We start from the raw sequence: 16072 nt of genomic DNA on the forward strand, positions 1-16072 counted from the left end.
TGGAGGGCTAGGCAGTTGGACCTCTGTCCGGCACATCAGAGATCATGATCATAAACAGTGAAAGCATTAGCAGGAGAAAAGTACAGATGACTCGGCTGGAGTATAGTGGTCGTGTAAACCAAGTGTGGAAGATGCCGGCCGATCATCAGCATCATCATCATGCCGAGAAGGTGTACGACAACACAAGAACATGCAGACATTTTCCGAGCAGTCGAGACAACAACAGATCAAGTACTTATTATCCAAGCATAGAACATAGAGTATGATAGTCTCATTCTAATACCCCACTAGCAGATTATCGTATCCCCCCTCCCCTCCCCTCCCCTGGCCAGGCAAGTTCAACAACTCCCAATACTCGCCCATCTCATGCGCTACCACTCCCCTCAGAACCGGCCAATCCCTAAACAGCCTCCGAACTCGGGAATGGGTGTCCATCAGTGTACGTTCGGGACGTTGGGGGTCGGGGCGGGCTGCAGGTGGGGAAGGAGTTGGGAGAGGGGTGGGGAGAGAGTTAGGGGTGGGGAGAGAGCTGGTGGGAGCGGGTGCTGGGTGGGAGGGGAGCACTGGGAGGAGCGGGAGGGGGTTGGTATGGGAAAGAAGGACAGAGGTGCCGAGATACTCCTGCGTCTGGGGGTCGACTAGAAACAACTAAGTACGTAGACCCGATGTAGTGTGAAGACGCACGATTCCAGCTCTTGTGCACTAGAGAGTCCGTTTCCTACACACTGTGCGTTAACCTCCGCAGAGAGAGTACTTGGTAGGAAGGGTTTGGCCTACGTTCACCACTCTCCACAGTCTACAAGGTCTCTCCCAGCTCTTAGCCAGTTTCTGGTCAAACGCTACGTGTACCAATCATCGTCAGCAGAAACTCGCACATCCCCACCCAACCAACCCACCTCTGGCAGAGAGCGTATCACACACACTCGGCGAGCCAAACACGTACCCATCCCCCACTTGCACTCCCCACTCCCGCTCCCGCTGCTCTATATCCAGCACAGCGGCCATCGCGAGCGCAGCGACCGCTCCCCCTGCTCCGTGGCCAGTGAAATAGAGCTGGACGTGTGCAGCTGGGAGCTGGGAAGAGAGTATGCGCACGCTTTGGAGGATGGTGTGGTATGGCAGCCGGGCGGAGGGGGTGGATGTGGGGAAGAGACGGTCTGAGAAGCAGGTTCGGACTGCCAGGGGTTAGTGGGTTGAGAAGTAGGAGCTGGGGGGGGGAGCGAACCTTTGCCGAACCCGTGTATCTGACTTAGCTGGACTGAGGGGGACTGGGATGTCCAGAGGAGCTCGTCTACCATACTCTTCCATTCCGCTGCTCCTGTTAGCTGCGTTATCCTGACGAGGAGGAGGAGAGTACAGTACCATGAAAAACCAGCACGATCCAATTCGAGTTCATACTGCTCCTGGGTAAGCTTGCCTCCCAAACCACAAACGATACATACTCATAGAACGCCGCACAACAGCCTTCTCCACGCGTATTAAGCGCGCTAACAGGGACGTACTCTAGCCCAAAAGCTCTAGCAGCGAGCCTCACATACCCCTCTCCATGCTTGGCGAACCTGTCCCCTGTCCCAGGCCGGGGCTGGCGGCAGGCAAGGAGCGCACAGAGCTGGAGCAGCACGCGGGCGGCGGGGAGGGAGAATTGGGAGTGGGAGTGGGCGGGGAGGGGAAGGGTGGAGAGGGCTTCTTTGCCTGCTGAGAGTTGAGAGGGGGAGAAGCAGTCGAATAACGTATAAGAGGTTTCGTGTTTCAGCTTCAGGACTGGGGGGGAGGGGGGTAGGGGGTTAGCATGGCATGATATACTGGTGCAGAGCGTGGGTACTTACGGTCAGAGAGAGGAGGAAAGCGGTACTTGATCCTGAGTAGAGTCCACGTTTCTTCGACCAGACGAGCCAAGTACTGCAGAAGCGGGAAGAGGGTCGACAGCGCCGCTACGGTAAGTACGTCCCACACATGCCTCGGATCTAGAATATTAGAACTCAACTCAGGAGTGACATCCCTCCTGAACCCGTACTTACTACCCAGAGAGTGCCCCACCGCAGCAAGCGTTCTCCACCATAACAAGACGCAGAAAGTCGCATACTGGCGTATGTCCACCCCGACACTGACACTTCGTCCAGTACCAGGAAGAGGAGAGACAGACGGCTGCCGCTTGAGCTGCTGCAGCAGGTCAGAGAGGGTTACGTTGCTGGGCGGAGCGCCCTCTTCGGGGCTGGCGACGAGTGTCGGGCTGAGGACGTGCGTGCGGGAGGGAGAAAGATTGGGGAAATTGAGGTTGTGCGTGTCTAGCGAGCGGGACTTTGTTGGTGTAGCCGGTGTTGGACGGGGAGGACCTTCCATGTCCACTTCTGGAGAGTCAGAAACAGGCATCGGTTCCCCCGGATCTCTCGAGAGGCCAGCATTGTCTCCATAACCCGTTTTCCGCTCAAAAGAAGACGGCAGTCCAGAGGTATACCCCTCCCCCTCCCCCTCCCCTCCAGTCTTGGGCAACCCTTCCCTAGTAGGAGAGGGCAAAGGGGTCACCCCCACCCCCTGTCCATGCCCAGGCCCAGGCCTGCCAAACGTACCACTCAAACTGCTTGAGAAACTATAGGTCGAAGATGTGCGAGACCTGTCCATGAGCGGGAGGAGCTGGGGGGGCTCGAAGATGTTGTCCATCTCTGGGGAGGTGCGGTCCTGTAAGGGGGAGGTGGTTGGGAACGGTTTGCGGGAGGGTGGGTTAGCCTCCTCGGGAGGGTGGACCTCGTTCGAGGGGAAGTAAAGGGAAGGTGACGTTTGCTCAGAGTGCACTGTAGGCAGAGAACTCCCACTCGACTTCCTCCTCTCCTCCCCGCTAACGCTAGCACTCCCACACCCCTCCCAATCACGAACACTCGCCCCGCTCGCGTTGTCCTCCAAGAGCAAAGCAGCAGCGTGGAATGAGATCGACCCTGATGAGGTGTCGTATTCTTCTGTGTCGGTGAGGAGGGGGATGATTGGGAGGGAGGAGATGGAGGGACGGGAAGTGAGAGAGAGGGTTTTGGGACGACGGTGGTGTGTGGACATGGGTGGTATGAACAGGTGGTGCAAAGGGGAGAGAGAGAGGAGAGAGGAGAGACGCTGTTAAATGCTCCATTAATATTTACAAGGTTTTTGAGTGCTGTAAAGGGGATGCAAGCCGCACTATAAACCGGCGTTTACCACACTCCGATCAGAAATGGTAATAGTGGCTGTGCACATGGGCGGCTATTCTTGCATCAACGTTAGTAGAATAGAACAAAACACATCGAAAACAGCATACATTCTGACAATTCTGCTTCTTCATTCTCTTTGTGTCTATAACCATTTGATTCTTTACTTTACCACCTTCTTTCCCGAGACGTCCTACAGATCCTCCTTGGCGATCACCCTCACACGCTCATACCACCCCCTAAACGCCTCCCCCTCTTTCCCGGTGTACATCTCCAGCGTCTGCTCCACCAGTCCAGGGTCGACCTTGACCATCCACAGCAGGAGGGAGAGGACGAGTATATCCGCGTAGCTCACTATCCTAGTTAGCCGGGTGCATGCAGATGGAAAAAGCAGGGGGACGCGGGACGCACGTTGATGTCCAAAGATATACTTTCCAGTACTCGTAATCTGCTTAACGACAACATCTAACTCCTTCTTCCAATCCAGCACGCTCCTGCCCCTGCCCATCTCCTCCAGGCTCATCCCAAACCTCGCCCTGCGCGTACGGACAAAGTACTCTTTCCCCCTCACGTCCAGGATCTCCGCTGAGAGGGGAAGCAATTTGGGCCGCGCAGAGGCCCAGAGGAGCTGGGTGTAGAACGTTAGGAAGAAATGGTTTGTTTCGAGGTTTGGGTAGAGGAGGGAGGGAGTGGAGGGGAAGGTTTTTTCGAGGTATTCTAAGCGGGGTTAGGGGCTGGATATGGGGGATTGGGGATTGAGGTGGGGGAGGGGGAGGGACGAACGGATGATGGACCAGGAATCGTACACCCACACATCCCCGTGCTGGATCGTAGGCAGGGTAGGCGCCTCCTCGCCCTGCTGACAATGTTGTCCAATAGTGGGTTTGATATCGGGATACGTGAGCCTGCGCAGCCGCGTGAGGTGGTGCAGGACAGTCAATCCGGGGAGACGGGACACACCAGACAGTCTCGAAAGGGATCCCTTTGTACCGCAGGGCAAGCCTGACTTTCCACAAGTTGGGGGACCAGCACTTTGTCTCCGCGCTCCGGAGGTCGTAGAGGATGAGTTTCTTGTCTTCCATGCTTGGTGTCGGTTGGAGGAAGAGGAAGATGAGCAGGGGGTGGGGGATGTGTGGGCTCAAAGGCAAGGGAAGGGTTATGTACTTGGTTGTCGACCGATGATGGATGACTGAGCTTTGAGAAGGACTCTGAATACAGGCAATGTCGGTCGAATGAACCCGGGTGTGTCGGAGTTGTCCAGGCTTTGGGCAGGGAGAAATTGCCCTTTTACTTCCGCCCAAACTTCCTGTTAAGTAGTTTAACCGGTTCACGTGCCTGCTGCCTGTCTGTGGATTGCCTGGTCACGTCCCGCCCCTTGTCTCTGTATATGTTTCTTCTTTTCCACATCCCGCCATTCCATTTCTTAATAACATCAGATTGTGATGAATTGGGTATGTTTTCTTGCGCAGGGGCAAGTTATCATGCAGGCTTGTGTCGACAGCGCAGGGAAATGCATTACACAGATGAATGGAGCCGACCTCCCCACCCTTGCTTTCAACTCCTCTTACTGATTTCTCGCTGTATGTCAAACCCATCCTGTTGGCCCTGCGCAGTTGGGGGTTCTCTACATTATATAACATCACTCTACGCTATGTTGCAGCTGTACAAGTACTTCAGTGTAGCAGATTTGCACTTAATAGCATGGCTCGTCTCCTTTCAAGTTGCCTCCCGACTCCCTTGAAATAAACTGACACTCGCTTTGCTTAATTGTCTCTGCATTTCCACGTATGCTGCACGTAGGGTTGCCCAGGGGGTGCGCGGAGCGGATTACAATTTGGGAAACTGGATGATGTCATCCATTGTTGACACTATTAATGATCATTTCATTAATATTATTTGCACACTCAGTGGGGGATATCGCTGTTACAGAGAGTAATTAGCTAGGAGTGGACATGCTATTCCTGTTATCCTACTGTACCTGGACAATATCCTCAACGTATCCACGTGCAAAAGGGCAGCATGTCCGCCTCGAGCTCGATGTACGCGTCTCACTGCACAGAATACTACAACACGCACTCACGCTCACATTCACAGCCAAACGATGACCAGCCTCCAATCCTCTCTCCGAGCACGTCAACTCGCCCGGCAAAAAGCGCACCGACGCGCCTCCCTCTCCCTTTTCGGAGAAGCAGCCATTCCGCTCGCTTCCGAAGAAACACCGCCACCGTCTTACAAGAGCGGGAAAGACGGAACGGTCCTCTCCGACATGTACAGGTCGTGCTCATCGTCTAATCCCTCTTTGCCGTCGTCTCCCTCGTCGTCCTCCCTCCCGCCAGGAGCGACCGCGCCCTCCCCACTCTGTCCTATATCCCCCACTCTTGATACCCACTCACTAGTACTGATGGCCGACGTCGAACTCTCCCATTCTGCGCAGTCTGTGCCAGACCCCGCGCCCGTAGCGGAAGACGCAGAAGCTGAAGAGGCAGACCTTCCCCCGCAGGACGCCGAGCTCTCAGCGTTCCTCGCCTGGCTCTCCCTCCTCTCCCTCTCCCCGCCCAACACGCCCTCTCCAACCCTCACATCCCTCACAGACGGCACTCTCCTCCTCTCCCTCCTCTCCCGCGCTTCCACCACCCACTTCCCCCTCCCGGCACGCCAACTCTCCCCCTCCGACCCCTGGCCCCTCAGGCTCACGCAGCTCAAAGCGCTCTACAGGCGCGTAGCACAGTGGTATGCTGAGCGCTCTGATACTCTCCTTGGCCTTGGGGAAAAAGACGGGTCAGGAGAGGAATGGGTACCTTCTCTCCAGCTGTTGGTGGACACTTCTTCCCCCTCCCCTTCCCTCGCGGAGAGGGAAAGAGAAGTCCTCAAACTCCTCCGACTCGTTGTGGGCGTCGCTGTGCAGGGAGAGGAGAAGGAGGAAGCGGTGGGTGCGATTAGGGAGCTGAGGACGGACCAGCAGACGCTTATGATGCGCGCTATTGAACGTGTTATGGCTGCTTTCCCGCCCAGAGCGGAGGGCGCGGCAGAGGACGCGGATACGAGTATGATGACTGAGTGAGATGCTCTTCTTGGTTCTTGTGCAGGGCTGACGCGGTTTGGGACAGTGACGACCATTATTACTCGTTGCAGTCTGCGCGCTCCCGTTTACAGTCGGAGAACACCCAGCTTCACTCTGCCCTCCAGGCGCTCCAGGTGCAAGTGGATCAGCTCCAGACGCAAGCGTCGGACCTCCAGGCGGAGAAAGACGACGCGCTCCAGACTGCGAGAGAGCTGCGCGCGCAAGCGGAGGAGCGAAGAGGGAGAGAGGTAGAAGCCGGCCTCAGGGGGGAGATTGAGCGCCTCAAGGATACACTGTGCGCTTACTCCTTTCCCTAGATGCGGACGGTGTTGCTGATCGGTTCTCTTCTCCGCAGGCGCACGTCGGAGGATACGATCTCTTCCCTCGAAGGGCAGGTGCAGCGCCAGGAACGCGATTTGTCGGATATATCCCGGCGCGCGCTGGAGTTGCAGGAGAAGGCTGACTCGGCGGGAAGACTTAAGGACCAGGTGGACGAGCTCCGGCATGCGGCTGAGCGCGCGCAGAAGAACGAGAACGTTATCGAGAAGTATAAACGGAAGCTGGAGGAGACGGCCGATCTGAGGCGGCAGGTCAAGGTGCGTTTGTTTCCAACCTATGCTACTTCCGCGGTAGATGACGTGCTAATGCGCTTGTAGACGCTTACGGAACAGAATACCCAGCTGGTGAATACCAACTCTCAGCTAGAAGCTCAGTCCTCCAAATCGGCAAACGTCAAGCCTCTCCTAGACGCGTACAAACAGCAGATAAGCGAGCTCGAGTCCAAGGCTTCTGCCCGTGCTGCGGAAGTTGAAGGCCTCAGGGTCAAGTTGGAGGAAGAGAGGCGGGCTAGGGTGGAGCTGGACAGGCTTAGGGAGCAGGAGAGGCGCGAGGCGGAGGGATATGCTGAGAGGGTTAGGGAGCTGGAGAGTGGGATGAGGGTCAAGCTGCGCGAAGGGTGGGGAGGGGAGGAACCTCTTAGTCCTGGATTGGGACTGGGAGAGGCGCATGAGACGGAGGGAGAGGCGTTGACCCTTGATGACGCCTTGAGCGGGACGACGATGACTGATCTCAAGCTGCGTATCCGGGCTCTTGAGCGTGAGCTCCTGGACGCCCAGCAGGAGAATGGGACTGCTTCCCGTGTACTGGTGCTCGAGAACTTGCTCGAGGACGCCAATCGGCTCAAGGCGAGGTACGAGAAGGAGTACCTGGCTGCGCACAGGGAGGCCCTGGTGCTCCGCCGCGAGGTGGAGGAGATCCGCGCGGGTAAGGGAGGCGCAGAGAGCGGGGAGATGGTCATCGCCGTCCGGAAGAGGCTGAACGAGCTTGTGGAAGAACTGGACGGGACGAAGAAGAGCTTGGAAGAGAAGGGTGTGGAGCTGGATTCTGTCCTGCGGGAACTGACGGTCGCCAAGTCGGATTGTATGTCTTTCTTTGTGCTCCTCGTGTGGGATAGTGCTGATGGCAAGACAGTGAATTTGGTAAACAAGGACCAGCTGGAGATACTCGCTTCCCTCCGCGCATCTGTCTCGTCTGACAACGCCGGTCTTTCTGCGGAGCTGGACAGGCTCAAGCAGGTAGAACGCGAGCTGAGAGAGAAGAACCGGATGCAGATGGAGCAGGTCAACGGCTTGCTCATGGAGAAGATCGAGTTGCAGGGAGAAGGTATCGGGCAGCGGGAAGCGATGCTCAAGCGGGAAAGGGATATCGGGTGCGTGTGCCTTCGTTGGGTGAGGAGGAAACTGAGAGATGTAGGGACCTGCGCGCGTCTATTGCCGGCAAGGACCTGCCTGAAGAGACTAAGAGGCGGCTCATCGATTTGGCGGACGAGAATGCCAGGCTGAAGGAAGAGATCAAGCTCGAGAGACAGAAGCTTGTCAAGGCTCGCCAGGTGAGGCGGGGGTGGATTTGCCCGCTTGGGGAATGCTGATTTTGCGACAGTTTATCAAGGACCAGGATGAACTGTTCAGCAAGCAGCATGCGGGCAAGGTCGATCCTGTATGTTGTGTTCTTCATGCTTGGCCGCGCGCTTATACAGGATAGGGCACGTTTACCGAAGCTGAGAAGGCGTACAAGTCGCAGATCGGCACGCTCGAGGATAAGATCGCGCTTCTCACGGTCAGTCCTTTTTCTGCAACATGCGTGCATGTTGACTAACGCCGCCTTAGCGGACGATCAAGGAGAACGCCGCTGCGTACGATCGGGAAAAACAACAGCTGCAGAGCTCGTTCCGCGTCCTAGGATCACAGCAGCGTCAGACCCAACTTCGCACTGCAGCCTCTCGTACCGGAACACGCCTGCAGCCGCAGAGCTGGCTAGCCCAACAGCGGGAACACGTAGGTCTCTCTCTCTGGTCATCCTAATGACTGGTACTGGGTGCGAGGCTAATGTTGTAGACAGATGATGGCCAACCTCTCCCGCTGAGAGTGGAGAGGCTGGTCATACCCCGCCCGCTCCGTATGGGCTGGAACTTGACGACCCACTCTATGCCCGCGAGGAATGTGGGAAGGGCGATCGAGTATCTTGCCTATACGTACACGAGGCACTTGTTATAGGTTTATGATTGTAACGTATTACGAAGTTATGAATACACGATTAATAGCTCTAATCTCTTGTCCGTTTGAGATTCGCGTGTTACATTCATTCCGAGCAGAAGATGAGATATTGAACCCAACCCTGCTTTCAAAGTAAGAAAGAGTTATCGAGCACCGTGGTGTCGTCCCACCGTTGCCGAGCGTGCCGGAAGCCCACGTGACTTTTTCCCGGAAGCAAAAATCTTCTCTTCCTCCCGCTTTCCCACACTTTCGAGCATTGTTTGCTCTCTTGCACATCGATGTTGATGTGCTCTGCTTTCGTCTAAACCTCTGGCCTGTCTGTGCTGCCCATCCTGGGTGATGCAGGGCTGACTGTCAACCCTTCAAGACACTGGAGCTCCCCCCCTGGCACGGACCTCCCCTCTGGATGGATCAAGCCTTACCCCGCAAGACTGTTGCACTCCACTGCACCTCTGTCTCCTCCCCCTCAGTGCAGATCTGAGATACAGTTGCTCGAGGAAGACTTCAAGGGGAAGGATGAGTTTACTACGTGGCAGGACGAAAGCAATGAGGTGTGCTATGTGCTGAGCTGGCTATGGGCCAAGTAGGCACGATGGGACTTATGTCCACAATCTGGGTGAAGACTGTATTTGCCGGGCTGGTTGGGGTCGTCAGACAATGTCAACTAGTGAGGATCATATTCATGTAGTTGAAGCCATCCATAACTCACTGTTCTGGTAAATGATATAAGTGCCAAGTCGGTGTTGCATGCGAGGACTTCAGGACTACATATACTTACATGGAGTTGGCCATACAGGTTAGGGCTGAATCGCAGGGTTAGGGCTATCTCGCAGGGTTGCAGTGTGTGTGAGCAAGTTGGACACTTTCATTCATAACAGACTGTCAAACAAGTATTGCTCGGCAAAACTCTTGCAGTACCTCTAACATCTGTCATCACTGTCACAAAGCTCAGACCCAGATTGAAGTGTCGCCATCATCCGGGTGTTTTGTGAGGGGGTGAGAGACGAAAAGAGCAACTCAACACGATGCATGACAAGCACCCCTTTGTTCGTTCCTTGCTTTCAAACAAGGACTCATGGTCTTCCCCTTGTATACATTATCATTTGCACAGCCCTCCCAGGCTGATGATGCCTCATGTTACGGCTCTGAACACACATCGGTCATTCCCACCATCTCATTCAATCTCATTCAACCACACAATCCGTACCTACCCCTCATGGAGAGGAACAATTCGATACTTCTTGTAGTCTAATGTCGACAAGGCGTAGTTCATGACAATAATATATTAATGCCCTGATGGCGATCAACGTTGCTTTTCAACAGGCGGTGCATCACTCCAGGGAGGCGAAGAATGAAACGAAGCGCGCACGTTGCCGGTACATAGGCATACGGAGAGATAGCAGACTTCAGTGCGTCTTTGTCTTGCACACCCTTCAGCGAGCGAGCTGACGATGACAAGAGGCGAAAAGTCGCGTTCCCCGCTTACGCCGCCGGAGTTGCAACAACAAGGATGGTCCTCCCTCTCCACGTCTGAGGAGAACGGCCCATCAAGGCTTGAAGAAACGAGGCCCTGGGAACACCCAGCTGTTCAGAGGCGATTCGTGGATGACATGCCTAAGGAGCTGGGGAATGGACCCGAGGCTCCGGTGTGGAAGCTGTATCTGAAGAAGGCGGAGGTGTGTGATAGGGAGATGGTCGAACAATGGGATAAGGGGATGGATGTACTGCTTATTTTCGTGCGTTTACCTGCTCAAGAAGCATACACATACATGCTGAGGACACCTAATGGGCCAGTCGGCTTTGTTTTCCGCTGTGCTCGCAGCGTTTCTAGTCTTCTCCCTTCCCTATCTCGCCCCCGACAACCCAGCAAACCAGCTCGACGCCCTGGCGACCATCTCTGCCCAACTGCGGGCCATGTCGGCCGGAAGCACAGGTTCTGCACCAGAACCGTTCGCAGTTCCGGATCCGCAGGAAGCAAGCAACAGCATTCTGTGGATGAACGGTCTCTGGCTCACATCGCTCGTTGTCGCCCTGTACACAGCTGTGCTCGCCATGCTCGTCAAGGAGTGGATAAGGGCGTACGACGCACATTGCTCTGCCTCTGCGGAGCCGCACATCCAGGCCAGGCAGCGGCACTTCCGCCACCTGGGATTCGTCGCTTGGAAAGTGCAAGACGTAGCCGAGTCCCTTCCTCTCTATCTGCACGTCGCCGTCCTCTGCTTCCTCGCAGGGCTGACGGTCTACCTCTGGGAGCTACACACAACTCTCGCAATTCTCATGACCGTACTCACTGCTGGCGGTTACAGCGGGTACTTCATACTCGGCATCGCGCCTCTTATCTTCCCTACATGCCCGTACAACAGTGGATTCACTCGCGCCTTCGAGTCCCCGCTCTCGCTGCTGACTCTCAGCCCCCAACTCCGCACCGTCACCCATTCCCTCTGGGGTGGGCGAAAGGATACTCTGCGCGCGGTGATCGAGTGGCGCGTATTTGGAGAACTCCTCGGGCCCAGGCATGGTTGGCTTGACCGGCGCGCCGCACAGTGGATGGCGAGGAACGAATCCAAGCTTGATACGAGTGCTTTCGGCTGGTTGGAACGCGCGTGCGGCAGCCAGGAAGAGAAAGAAACTGTCCTCCAAGCCTTCTGGGGCTGGGCGCCTTGTGCACCCCTATGGCATATGATACGCGAGTCACTCGAAGCCGTCGCAGCAGCTGGGATCGCCCGAGTCTCCTGGTCAGGAGAACGCGAGTGGTCCCAAGTAGAAGAGACAGCGAAGAAGCTCGCGGTGTTTAGCACGTTCGCACCGGAGAAGTATCTCACTTCACATCCGCCGGCATGGCATGAGCGTCTCTGGGAGGGAGTGGAGGGGATGGACTTTGTCGATGAGGCAGAGCGGCAGAGAGCCATGGCCCTTCGGGTCTGGTGTGCTGGGGAGAACAGGGTGGGGGTGGAGGCCAAGAGATGGGACGAGTTTCATGCTGTTGCTGTAGAAGAATTGGCGGATGCGATGGGACGACCAGCGAAGCACTTCGGCCGTGCAGGTGAGAAGAAGATGGGAAAGAAAGGACTGTATGGTGAGGAGATAAGTGTGTTCGGTACTTGGCTCATGGGTGAGGATGCCCGGATGCTCCTTTCAACCCATGGACGGCCTGCCGCCCAAGCACGGATCACAAGTACCCTCCTGCCAGCGATGGATGACCTCCTCGCTAGCAGCGCAACCGTTCCCCTTGCTCTCGCGGGGCTGATGCCTGCTCTATGGGCAGCGGAGAACACGCAAGGGCGACATGGATCTCATTTACCCGGCCGACTCGCCCAAGTGCCGCAGGTCATGGCCTCTTTCCCCGCTCGGGAGCCTCTTTTCCTCACTCTCCCTCCTGGGCCAGACGCCCACCGTACCTTGGAACAAGAACTCACCGCCCGCTCGTACGTGTTACACAACCTCGACGTAGACCATGCGCTCCCTGTGCTGGACCTTATCGTATCCCGGTTTGCGGGTGAGGCGCTCGTCTATCCTGAAAGGCAGGCGCCGTTACCTACCTTGAGCGCCTTACCCCTCGTTAGGCAGGTGGACCTCAATATCGCAGAAACATGCGTGGCTGCACTGCTCAGGCATCACAGTACCTGGCGTCAAGTGCGGTTCGCGCACTTGCAGCTGATCGCTCTCACGGGCGGTCAAGTTGGGATGAGTGCTGAGGAATCAACACAGGCGCAAGAACGGCTACTGGTGCATTCTCCCGGTTCTCATGTGCATGGAGCACATGCCGGCATCTCCCAAGAAGGACTGCGTTTTGCATGCACCAACGCCATCCACAGTGATGAGTTTCTCAGGTTGATAGACTGCGCCCGACGATTCGCCGATGCGGAAGCAGCGAGCTTTGCCTCCCTTCTGCTGTATAACGGTTACACGGCGCAACCGCGCGAGCGCCGTGCCGCAGACCCGATCCTGCGCTCGGGCTGGCTCGACTTGCTCAGTGAATATGGCTTCCGGAACCTTGTCCGAAACGACCCCCAGCTAGCTGGTGCGGTTGGGGAAGTGTTAGTGCGGTTTTCAGCAAGATACTTCGAGTACCTGGAGAGAAGCGGCTTGCTTGACATTATCGCTGCTGATGGATGGCAATTTGATGGCGTCCAGGATTTACTTGCACGCAGTAGCAGGACGCGCCAGGATGAGAGGGAACCGGACGAGAGTGAGAGGGCGAAGGAGCTCGAGGAGGGACTGGGGAGAACGCGGAGTTCCTCCAATGGTGGGGCTGAGGGTGCTGTCCTGGCTGATCTGCTCTGAAACGACACGAAATGATGTGAGATACATGAGGTCAGAGGACAGGTTGGAGTTCCATTGATTATATCCAAGACTGTTGTTTTCATACACAATCTCATTGCTTTGCTTTTGAGTCCCATCATGCGGAAGGAGCACGTGTCATCCATGTGAATATCCTGAACATGTGCCACAGAAACATGTTTGAACCCCCGAGGTTATGTGCGTGTTAACATGGGACACCATCAAGACAACGAAAGGGTTGACAGGTTTTATTCAGTGTCGCCTGCTACGTGTTTATATCTCTCAACTGTATACCCAAACTGTCTACGAGTGCCCGCGGATCGTCTTGACCTCGTACGGCTCCTCGAGGTACTTGTAGTCCTCCGGAGAGAGTGTCTTGTCCGGAATGATAGCTTCCTCGAGCCTCTGCGGGCTGGAGAAGCCAACAATCGGGCTCGTACACTTGCCATCAATCCACGCCAACGCGACCTGGGCCATCGTCCAGCCCTTCTTATTCGCCAGCGCCTCGACGCGCTTGATCGTCTCCTCGTCCGCGGCAGAAAGAGTCCTCAGCGCGGCGCTCGCTACGGCGCGTGCGGTGTCCTTCTGGTCCGAGAGCGGACGAGCCAGCTGGCCAGCAGCAACAGGGCCCCAAGGGATAAGGCCAATGCCGGCGTACTCGCAGTACTTGTTCACCTCCCTCTCTTCCTCGCGGTACATGAGCGAGTAATGGTTCTGCATGCTAACGAACTTGGTCCATCCGTTCTTCTCCGCGACGTGGTTGTATTCTGCCAGCTGCCAGGCGAACATCGACGACGCACCGATGTAGCGCACCTTGCCCGAGCGCACGAGGTCATTAAGCGCGCACATCGTCTCCTCAAACGGTGTGTTAGGGTCGTAACGATGGATCTGCAGAAGGTCGATGTAGGTCGTCTCGAGCCGCGCAAGCGAGTTCTCCACGGCATTGAAGATAGCTCCGCGGGAGAGCCCGGACTGGTTGACGTAGTCACGCGTGTTCTTCAAGTCCGGGTTGTCGTTTGCCCGGATATCAAGCGTGTCAGGTACAAGCCCGAAGCATTTTGTGAGAATGACAAGCTTGGAGCGAGGGATGTTGTACTGCACATATCCTCAGCGGGGCTCGATAACGGCGTACAGTGAAACACACCTTCTTGATAGCCTTCGCGATGATCTTCTCGGATACACCAGCCGAGTAGACCTATATTTCGCATCAGGGGTCGCAGGTCATAGACATTGTACCAGCGAACGCACGTTAGCGGTATCCCAGGTAGTGACACCCCTGTCCCATGCATACTTGAGCAGAGGGAGAGCCTCCTCCTCCTCGATCACCCAGTCCTATGCATGGTCAGCATATCTCCGACCTATTCAGTATGACCGACGCACCATCTGCTTCAGCGAGCCGAAGCTCATCGCACCCAGGATGGGAACAGAAACCCGCAAGCCTGACTTGCCAAGACGGCGATACTCCACCTGAGGAAGGTTCTTCTGATCGGCCATTGTTTCGCTTGTAGTGCAAGGTGAGGTGTACGATGTAGGAATACGAAGCAGAGAGGGACGATGGGTTGCCGCATGCTGGATGACGCTATTTGAGGCATTGGGGCAGCCGGTGGAGGTCGTCGTCCCGTGCCCATGCCCGGTCGACAACGACAGGGTACATGTGGATCAAAAGGCTTCCCAGCTGAGTGACCCCCCCACTGTATAGCAGCCCTATACATTGCTATCACTTGTCGAAGACGTCCCAGAATGGCGCAACCTTATCCCATTTAGTCCCCGTGGTACATCTACCGGCCCGATTCCCCACATCATTCCACTTGGAGCCGAGCTTTCCCCGCTGATGACTCGTGTCATTCCAAAATACCTGTCTCTTGCTCTGTCGCAGACTGCTGACTCAGCATGGGGCGTTAGGTTCGGTTAGTGGGGACACTGGTGAGCTGGCAATTCCCCACAGGACCAGAATTAGAGCCTCCACCTAATCACGAAGGACTGGGAATCTCCCGCTTCTGACGGGCGTGTTTCTGTCACTGATGCGTAGCTCCAAGAGTTCCACCAAGGTCGAGGGAGACTATCCAATTTGTATCCTTATTCTCACAGAGGCTTGTGTCGATGTATCCATGTATATACAAAAAATGTCGTAACAATCGCCATATGTGCGAACATGCAAGAAGCTTACCGTTGCCAGCGGTGTACCCTGGCGATTTTGGGAAAAACTGCCCAGGTCCATTCTCAATCGTATCCAAATGCGTTCAGACATCATCCAAGACATTCTCGTCCACGCATTGTCCATCCGTCAAAACATGATCCAAGAAATCCACGTCGTGTCTCACGCATCCGCCGGCGGAAGGACCAACCCCTTTCCGTTCGGGTTAGGGTCGTAACTCCCCTTCATCGGTCGATAGAACGGTATCCCTCCCGGTTCATTATGATCCAGCAGCCTGACCTGAAGTTCCTTTCCGTCCTTCACCGTCGTAAACTCGTATCGCGGTGCATAGGTCTCCTCGACACTGAGGATTTCCAGCACGCAGCTCCCCAGCCCAGGGCCGCCATTCCGGATACCGACTTTGGCTTTGACGGTCTTGGGTAGCGGCTGAGGGGTATTAATCCAGTACTGCATGCCGACATTTTTCTCCAGTTCACGACGGAGGATCTCTAATCGGCGTACTTTGTTCTCGCGCTCGCCCGAGTAGCGTTCAAAGTTGGGCGCGAAGCAGGCAGTGTCCGTGCGCTTCCCATGTCGTTGCAAGCTGTCGTATCGCGTAAAGGTCTTTCCGCAGGTGGGGCAGGTCGGGAGCTCGACATGGAACCCGCCAAAGACAAGGCCTCCCCCAGGGGGGATCTCGTCGAGTTCTGAGACGAGGCACTCATAGTACAAGTGTGCAACACGATGTCGGATGAGATCGTATGTCTTTGTCGTGTAGATCCCGCAGGTCATCGTCGGGTCACCAGCTTTCATGAACCCGCACATGACGATGCGGGCGATATTTCCACCGATGGGTTGGATCTTCAGTCCCTGG

The 16072-nt window shown here is 55.9% G+C and overlaps 6 protein-coding genes across 6 annotated transcripts; 2 read left to right on the forward strand and 4 right to left on the reverse strand.

Annotated features, from left to right (window-relative positions):
* Positions 1-247: 247 nt before the first annotated feature.
* DACRYDRAFT_119237 (uncharacterized protein) lies at positions 248-3045 on the reverse strand (the record flags this gene model as incomplete). Its single annotated transcript, XM_040770751.1, has 9 exons — positions 248-638; positions 685-718; positions 778-839; positions 897-1175; positions 1226-1312; positions 1363-1397; positions 1443-1761; positions 1827-1964; positions 2019-3045. The coding sequence occupies 9 exons, from the start codon at positions 3043-3045 to the stop codon at positions 277-279; spliced, it is 2343 nt and encodes a 780-aa protein (XP_040624452.1). The 3' UTR covers positions 248-276.
* A 243-nt stretch (positions 3046-3288) lies between these two features.
* On the reverse strand, positions 3289-4398 carry DACRYDRAFT_24949 (uncharacterized protein). Its single transcript, XM_040773929.1, has 4 exons — positions 4131-4398; positions 3954-4075; positions 3582-3887; positions 3289-3524 (listed from the first exon to the last, which is right to left on the reverse strand). The coding sequence occupies exons 1-4, from the start codon at positions 4250-4252 to the stop codon at positions 3364-3366; spliced, it is 711 nt and encodes a 236-aa protein (XP_040624453.1). The 5' UTR covers positions 4253-4398; the 3' UTR covers positions 3289-3363.
* Positions 4399-5569: 1171 nt separating this feature from the next.
* Positions 5570-8828, forward strand: DACRYDRAFT_24950 (HOOK-domain-containing protein; the record flags this gene model as incomplete). Its single annotated transcript, XM_040773930.1, has 10 exons — positions 5570-6227; positions 6278-6526; positions 6587-6827; positions 6888-7650; positions 7702-7939; positions 7984-8119; positions 8170-8226; positions 8272-8346; positions 8397-8564; positions 8625-8828. Coding segments are annotated over 10 exons (2744 nt in total), but the record flags the coding sequence as incomplete, so codon positions are not given.
* Positions 8829-10697: 1869 nt separating this feature from the next.
* DACRYDRAFT_58917 (uncharacterized protein) lies at positions 10698-11105 on the forward strand (the record flags this gene model as incomplete). The annotated part of the gene is made up of 1 exon (XM_040775527.1): positions 10698-11105. A coding segment is annotated over one exon (408 nt), but the record flags the coding sequence as incomplete, so codon positions are not given.
* Positions 11106-13324: 2219 nt separating this feature from the next.
* On the reverse strand, positions 13325-14609 carry DACRYDRAFT_84520 (Aldo/keto reductase). The gene is made up of 4 exons (XM_040776686.1): positions 14445-14609; positions 14313-14396; positions 14209-14259; positions 13325-14159 (listed from the first exon to the last, which is right to left on the reverse strand). The coding sequence occupies exons 1-4, from the start codon at positions 14556-14558 to the stop codon at positions 13368-13370; spliced, it is 1041 nt and encodes a 346-aa protein (XP_040624456.1). The 5' UTR covers positions 14559-14609; the 3' UTR covers positions 13325-13367.
* Positions 14610-15139: 530 nt separating this feature from the next.
* On the reverse strand, positions 15140-16072 carry DACRYDRAFT_24952 (uncharacterized protein). Its single transcript, XM_040773931.1, has one exon. The coding sequence runs from the start codon at positions 16021-16023 to the stop codon at positions 15382-15384; it is 642 nt and encodes a 213-aa protein (XP_040624457.1). The 5' UTR covers positions 16024-16072; the 3' UTR covers positions 15140-15381.

This window comes from Dacryopinax primogenitus, assembly GCF_000292625.1.
Source record: "Dacryopinax primogenitus strain DJM-731 SS1 chromosome Unknown DACRYscaffold_22, whole genome shotgun sequence".
Classification (NCBI taxonomy): Eukaryota; Fungi; Basidiomycota; class Dacrymycetes; order Dacrymycetales; family Dacrymycetaceae; genus Dacryopinax; species Dacryopinax primogenitus.

What these genes read in the sequence shown, in the direction of transcription:
- DACRYDRAFT_24949 (XM_040773929.1), bottom strand. Translation starts at nt 4,252, where the DNA reads ATGGAAGACAAGAAACTCATCCTCTACGACCTCCGGAGCGCGGAGACA. An exon ending in CGATTCCTGGTCCATCATCC is followed by an intron (nt 3,888 to 3,953) that starts GTTCGTCCCTCC and finishes AACCCCGCTTAG; the next exon opens with AATACCTCGAAAAAACCTTC. An exon ending in GTATATCTTTGGACATCAAC is followed by an intron (nt 3,525 to 3,581) that starts GTGCGTCCCGCG and finishes TAACTAGGATAG; the next exon opens with TGAGCTACGCGGATATACTC.
- DACRYDRAFT_24952 (XM_040773931.1), bottom strand. Translation starts at nt 16,023, where the DNA reads ATGTGCGGGTTCATGAAAGCTGGTGACCCGACGATGACCTGCGGGATC.
- DACRYDRAFT_84520 (XM_040776686.1), bottom strand. Translation starts at nt 14,558, where the DNA reads ATGGCCGATCAGAAGAACCTTCCTCAGGTGGAGTATCGCCGTCTTGGC. An exon ending in TCGGCTCGCTGAAGCAGATG is followed by an intron (nt 14,397 to 14,444) that starts GTGCGTCGGTCA and finishes GACCATGCATAG; the next exon opens with GACTGGGTGATCGAGGAGGA. An exon ending in TCGCGAAGGCTATCAAGAAG is followed by an intron (nt 14,160 to 14,208) that starts GTGTGTTTCACT and finishes GGATATGTGCAG; the next exon opens with TACAACATCCCTCGCTCCAA.